We start from the raw sequence: 6,822 nt of genomic DNA, 5'->3' as shown, positions 1-6,822 counted from the left end.
TGGGGCTGGGGAATGAGCTGAGTCTCCCTTAATCAAATGCCATCATTAGGACATTTGCTATCTCCTTGAGGTTTCCATCCAAGCTGTGAGCTCCCCACCAGGACGCAAACCTGTGCTATAACACCTTAGTGTTATCTTAAGCCCCATGGAGAAACACAGAGATGCTACAACAGCGAAAATGCCGTTGGGTTTGTGAAATGAGCCATGTGTGTCCTGGGCTAAATGTGGGGTGCTGAGACCTTAGGAAAGGATGAGACTTGTCATGGTCATAGGTGGGTCCCTCTGCTCTCAGCAGGGCCTGGTGGCTTTTCAGGGTAACATGGCAGTGTGATCAGCCTCCATCTCAGAAAGGTGCCAGCCCAGGACAGCTGGAGCAAGACAGAGGGACAGAGCAGGTCCCCTTAATCTGCACTGACCCACAGACATGGAGCAGAAATGCTGAGGGTTTCTGAGACAGAAGAACATTCTCCAGGGCAATTGCAGGAAGCTCGAAAAACCCCAAAATCTCAAACTGCCTTGTGTAATCCTGCTTCCTTATCACTGGGAGAGCAGATGCTGACAGGCCCTTCTGCAGCAGGAGTGGTTCCATCTGACACAGCTGATCCCCAGGTCTGGCCCCTGCCCCCGTTCCCATGACCCCCTGCTGCAGAGCAGGGCTGACTCCTGGGCAGCCAGCGGGCACAGGTCCTGCTCCTCACGGCACCTCCAGCCAGCACCACCCAGGGCTCAGCCACGGACCCGAAGGAAGGTCTGGAAAAGGACAAGGGGGTGTGGAGCAAGGTGGGCATGTATGAGAAATGGCTTTGACTTTGTTCAGGAAAGTCTCCCCTATCCTCTCACTTTTCTTTCCTCCTATGACAGTGCCCACACCAAGAGACTGCAAATGTCCAACAGCAGCTCCATCACCCAGTTCCTCCTCCTGCCATTCACAGACACACGGGAGCTGCAGCTCTTGCACTTCTGGCTCTTCCTGGGCATCTACCCGGCTGCCCTCCTGGGCAACGGCCTCGTCATCACCACCATAGCCTGTGACCAGCACCTCCACACCCCCATGTACTTCTTCCTCCTCAACCTCTCCCTCCTCGACCTGGGCTTCATCTCCACCACTCTCTCCAAATCCATGGCCAATTTCCTCTGGGACGTCAGGTCCATCTCCTACATAGGATGTGCTGCACAGGTTTTTTTTCTCTTTTTCTGTGGTACAGCAGAATATTCTCTCCTCATAGTCATGTCCTATGACCGCTACGTTGCCATCTGCAAACCCCTGCATTACGAGACCCTCCTGGGCAGCAGAGCTTGTGTCCACATGGCAGCAGCTGCCTGGGCCACTGGGTTTCTCTATGCTCTGCTGCACACGGCCAATACATTTTCACTGCCACTGTGCAAGGGCAGTGCTGTGGATCAGTTCTTCTGTGAAATCCCACAGATCCTCAAACTCTCCTGTTCACACTCTTATCTCAGGGAAGCTGTGGTACTTGTGGTTAGCGTATTAGTAGTATTTGGCTGTTTTGTGTTCATTGTGGTGTCCTATGTGCAGATCTTCAGGGCTGTGCTGAGGATCCCCTCTGAGCAGGGACGGCACAAAGCCTTTTCCACATGCCTCCCTCATCTTGCTGTGGTCTCCCTGTTTATTGGTACCGTCATGCTTGCCTACCTGAAGCCCCCCTCCATCTCTTCCCGTTCACTGGACCTGGTGATGGCCGTTCTGTACTCGGTGCTGCCTCCAACAGTGAACCCCCTCATCTACAGCATGAGGAACCAGGAGCTCAAGGATGCCCTGTGGAAACTGATGGCTGGATTACTTCTGAAGCTAGACACTGTCTCTATCTTCTCCTACATAAGAGTTGTAGTCTAACTCATTGCAGGTTCATCCTGTCTGCAGTATTTTTTGTCTCTAGTTGTGGGTTTTTATTATAATATTTGAATTCCCTTTGTAATTTATTGCCTGCTTTTGTTTTCTCACTGAGTGGCTGTGTCAATGAGGAATCATGCTCTCTGTATTTAAGCAAAATAAAGAGCCCTTCAGCAATTTTTTTTCTGTTGAAATCCTTTCTCAAAGACCTTTTTGGAGCTGCAGGGAGAGTTCCTGTGTACATGGGTGGAAGGGAGAAGAGCTCTCCAATCGCAGCACTGACAGGGAGCAGCAGCCCTTGGTCTTCCAGAGCTGTTCTCGTTCCACTCCCACACTCTCCTTCTCATCCCTTGTGTTGGTGCAAGGCCTGAGTGCTCTGGCAGCTTGGTCACCGTCCTGCTGTGTGTCAGTCCTGTGAGCGCAGGCAGGGACAGGCAATGGGCACTGCTGTGACAGAGCTGGCCTCTGTAACACTGCTTCTATGAAGAAAAGTGATCTATTTAGGGCAGTGCCTGGAGGCTTAGGTCTTCTTGAAAAGTTTCTCTCAAGCATATGCCTACAAAAGTGGCCCACAGATGAAAACAGCATTGTGCAGCTGCACAGTGTGTGTGTGCAGGGCTGGGCACACAGCAGTCTCCTCTCACAGCCAGGCCTCCTGCCAGAGACCTGCAGGACCAGCAGAGCAGGGGCTGGGCTGTGCCCCTGTGCACTGGACACCCCTTCGGAAGGACCCTCAGGTCAATCGTCATGGGCTGGCCCCTCACAACCACCTTTTCCTGCACTGGCCTCTCACCCACAGAGGTTGTTCTTCCCTCCATGGATGGACACTCAATGAGTAGTTCAGCAGTTCGTGTTTGCTTTGTACAGATGAATTGTGAGCATGCACATCATGTACTTGAAGTGACATGAACCCGAGTGATCACAAACCCCATCAACTATTCCTTAGGGTTCCATGAAGGCCTGTGGGACAGACAAGATCTTGAGGTCACTTGGTGTTGGAAGTAACATCCCATTGTTAACTGCCTGAATGCAGCACTGGGATGTGCTTCCTTCAAGCGAGCTCCTTGTGTCCATTCTTCCTGCATGGGACAAGTCAGATGAGTGCAGAGCAGGGTGACACACCACAGGGCTCAGGTGTCTCCTGCCCTTTGGGAGTGGCAACAGGAGGTCGAGAGGGACTCTGTGACACCTGCCTCTGTGTGTAAAAGGGACAGACTCTGTCTCTGAGCATCCCTGGGTGCACAAGGAGTCCATGAGGCCAGCTCAGATGTTGACACCTGACAGAACCCTGACATTTCTGTGTTTGACTAGAGGAACAAACCCCATTTCACCAGTGAGATTCATCTCAGCTGCCTTGGACAGACTCATTGCAACTGCTCCTTTCTGCTACGTCACCCTTCCCATGATTCCGGACTGTGCTCTCAAAAGTGCCATAGCAACCAGAATGGTTCTGGGGTCCTTCGAATATGCAGACCTCAAACCCATCTTCAAGAAGAGCAGGAATAGGAACTGGGAGAGTTACAGGCTAGGTCACCTTACCTCCCTCCCTGGGAAAGGGATGGGACATGTCCTCCTACACCCATTTCCTGGAATGTGAAGGCAAAGGAAGGGATTGCGGAACCCAAATGGACAGGGGAAAGAAAGACATGTTGTGTACAGGGTGCTTGAAAGCCCTCAGCCATGGTGGCCTTCTGGCCAGAGGGGTGCCGTTGGGGCTCAAGAAGTGGATGCTGGGTGGGATGCTGAACCATTAAGCCCACATATCATGAGTGGTACAAAGTCCTCCATGCAGCCAGTTACTAGTGTCATCTCTCAGTGACCAGTACCTGGGCCAACACTGTTGAACATCTTTATTCTCCCCTTCTAGGATGTAACAGAGTGCACTTTCAGCACCTTTGAGGATGATGCAAACCTGGGTGGAGGCCTTGAGCAACCTCACCTGGTTGACCCTGCCTTGAGCAGGAGAGTGAGATAAGATGACTGAGACAAGGGCTGTCTTCAAACCTGAGTTATTCTGTGATTTGAAAGATTTTTTGCCTTGGAGAGGTTTCTGGAGAGAGAATAACTAGAAGAATAGTAGAAAAAAAAAAGGCAGAAGGGGAGATATAGAAGGTGTTAACGGAAATACAGCTGTTCCAGTGAGGAGTGATTTTCACTTACATTGTTAGTAGGAAATATATTTCACAAATTTGAACAAGGTGAGGAAGCCAGATGGGTGTCTACAGCCTGCAGGGAAAGAGGGGCAGGTGTAGGACTGCGTAGAACATGCTTCAGTCTTGGTCAGGTCCTGGCGGCTAAGGAGGGAGATGGATGGGTGCTGGTATTATGAGGTCAGTTGTGTCTCAGAATCTCATAATCCAGTCAGAAGCGTGTGGCTGTGAAGGGGACAGTGAGATCAGTTCTGTCTCTGGAGGTGACAGGCCAGCAGCAGGGACATGGCTGGGAAAGAACCTCTGCCAAGGTAGCCACAGGTCTTATCCAGGAAGAAGCCTTGGAGATGGGTTGTCATGTCCATCCCACCTGAGAACATGACGGGACAGCAGCAGGAACATGGTTGTGCCTGTCAGAGAAGCTGAAAGGCCAACAGCAGTCACAGGATTTAGAAGATCGTGGTGAAGTTACTTCTCTCTGGTCAGGTAAAAAACCACAAGAAGCCTAACAGGTTGGGTTCCCTGCATGAAGGGCAGTTTCTTAGATGGTCGTGCTCTCCTTGGAAGTGGGAAGAAGCAGGGAAGAGTCAGAAAGTGCAACTTGGAAGGTGAGGACTGGATATCAGGAGGAAGAAATGTGACTGGAAGGGCAGGGCTGTGGTGCAAGAGGTCACGCAGAGGGAGCTGGATCAGCCCATGGCTTTGTGTTCCAAAGAACAGCCAGTGAGGGTGCAGACACATCAGTGAAGGTCCAGAAATGCTGGGGTGAGAGCAGGTGGGGAAGCGAGATGGGTGTGTGCAGCCTGCAGGGAAAGAGGGGCAGGGATATGATGGTGTAGAACAGCCTGTGATGGAGATGGCAAAGGGTGCTGGCAAGGCTGGAAGGGATCAACAGAACCCAGGTCTCTGTCCCCTTGGCCATGGCAGTTGTCTGTGCCACTGATGCCTAGGAGAAGACATGTTGTCCTCATGGCACTGGGGCCTCGTTGCCTCCTTGCAGCCCCATGGGGAAGCTGGAAGTTGTTGTACCAGTGTTGTCCTTCCCTCGGCCTTGCACACCCACATCCCACGGTCCCAGGAAGAGCCCTGAGCCGTGTGTGAGGGACAGGATCCCCCTTCCCATTGCCTGGAGGTCATGGCTTCTCCTTTCTGTTTTAGAAAGCAAGCCAAGGGGTTTCTCTGCATCAGAGCTGAAGAAAGGACTAAAAGGAGACCTCATGGTGGCTACAGCTTCCTCACAAGGGGAGAAGGGAAGGTACTGATGTCTTCTCTTTAGTGACCAATGAGAGAACCCTAGGGAATGGAAGACAAATGTGCCAGGGAAAGTTTAGGTTGGAGATGAGGAAAAGATTCTTCACGTAGAGGGTGCTGGACACTGGAACAGGCTCCCCAGGGAGGTGTCACAGCCCCAAGCCTGACAGTGTTGAAGAAGATACTGGACAACGTCCTCAGATACATGGTGTGAACTTTGGGGTTGTCCTGTGCAGGGACAGGAGTTTGATACAATGATACTTGTGGGTCCCTTCCAACTCAGGACATTCTAGGATTCTATGAAATACTGGTTCAAAATTCCATATTTTCATTGTACAGCTGAGTTGCAAACATACACATCATGTGCATGTCCATTGTGTGCATGTGGTGAGATGAACCCAAGTGAGCAGAAACACTACCAGCTATTCCTTGGGGTGCCATAAAGGTCAGTGGATAGAGATAGTGTTCAGGGGTCAATTCCAACCTGAGTTATTGTATGATTCCATGAATCTTTGCCTTCGAGAGCTCTTTGAAGATAGAATAGACACAGGAAGAAGGAAAAAAAAAAGGCAGAAGCAGAGATATAAGTGTACCAGTGTAAACAGAGCACCTCCTCTGAGGAACATTTCTCCACTCAAACCCTTGATAGGAAATCTATTAGATAAATTTGATGAAAGCAGCTTAGTTTTATCTGCTCACACACTGGACCACAAGGAGGGTGATGGCTGGGTACGATGCCATGTGCTCAGCTGTGTCTCAGGAACTCATAGTCCAGTAGGAAGCCAATGGATGTGGAGGGGACTGCGAGGTCACTTGTGCCTCTGCAGGGGATAGGGCAACAGCAGGAACACGGCTGGGAAAGGGACCGGGAGGTCACACATACGAGACAAGCAATCGGGCCCAATCAGCATGATTTATGAAAGGCAAGTCCCGCTTGACCAGCCTGATCTCCTTCTATGTCAAGGTGACCGGCTTAGCAGATGAGGGAAAGTCTGTCGTGGAGGAGTGAATCCGCCACACAGGCTGTGGATGTTCTGTACTTAGACTTGACTAAAGCCTTTGACACCGTATCCCACAGCATCTCCTGGAGAAGCTGCAGCCCATGGCCTGGATGGTGTATCTGCGATGGATAAAGAACTGGCTGGAGGGCTGGGCCCACAGAGTTGTGGTGAACGGAGCCAAATCCAGTTGCGGCCGGTCATGAGTGGTGTTCCCCAGGGCTCAGTATTGGGGCCAGTTTAATCTCTTTATCAATGATCTGGATGAGGGCATCGAGCGCACCCTCAGTATGTTTGCAGATGACACCAGGTTGGGTGGGAGTGTTGATCTGCTGGAGGGTAGGAAGGCTCTACAGACCGATATGGAGCTGCTGGTTCATTGGGCTGAGGTCAATTGTCTGAGGCGTAACAAGGCCAAGTGCCAGGGCCTGCACTTGGGTCATAACAACCCCATGCAAGACTACAGGCTTGAGGAAGTGTGGCTGGAAAGCTGCCTGGTGGAAAAAGACCTGGGGGTGTTGATCGACAGCGACTGAACATGAGCCAGCATGTGCCCAGGTGGCCAAAAAGG

General features: G+C 51.4%; 1 protein-coding gene across 1 annotated transcript; it reads left to right on the top strand.

The window, feature by feature from the left end:
- The first annotated feature begins 883 nt into the window (after nt 1–883).
- LOC135999717 (olfactory receptor 14A16-like) lies at nt 884–1,855 on the top strand. The gene has a single exon (XM_065653274.1). It carries the CDS (start codon nt 884–886, stop codon nt 1,853–1,855), a length of 972 nt encoding a protein of 323 aa, XP_065509346.1.
- The last annotated feature ends 4,967 nt before the right edge of the window (nt 1,856–6,822 follow it).

This window comes from Caloenas nicobarica, chromosome 29, assembly GCF_036013445.1.
Source record: "Caloenas nicobarica isolate bCalNic1 chromosome 29, bCalNic1.hap1, whole genome shotgun sequence".
NCBI classification, from domain to species: Eukaryota; Metazoa; Chordata; class Aves; order Columbiformes; family Columbidae; genus Caloenas; species Caloenas nicobarica.
Note: the sequence above shows the minus strand (reverse complement) of the source record. Positions and strands in the feature narration are given on the sequence as shown.

Bases quoted from the DNA above. Each gene is read 5' to 3' on its own strand.
- LOC135999717 (XM_065653274.1), top strand. From the start codon at position 884: ATGTCCAACAGCAGCTCCATCACCCAGTTCCTCCTCCTGCCATTCACA.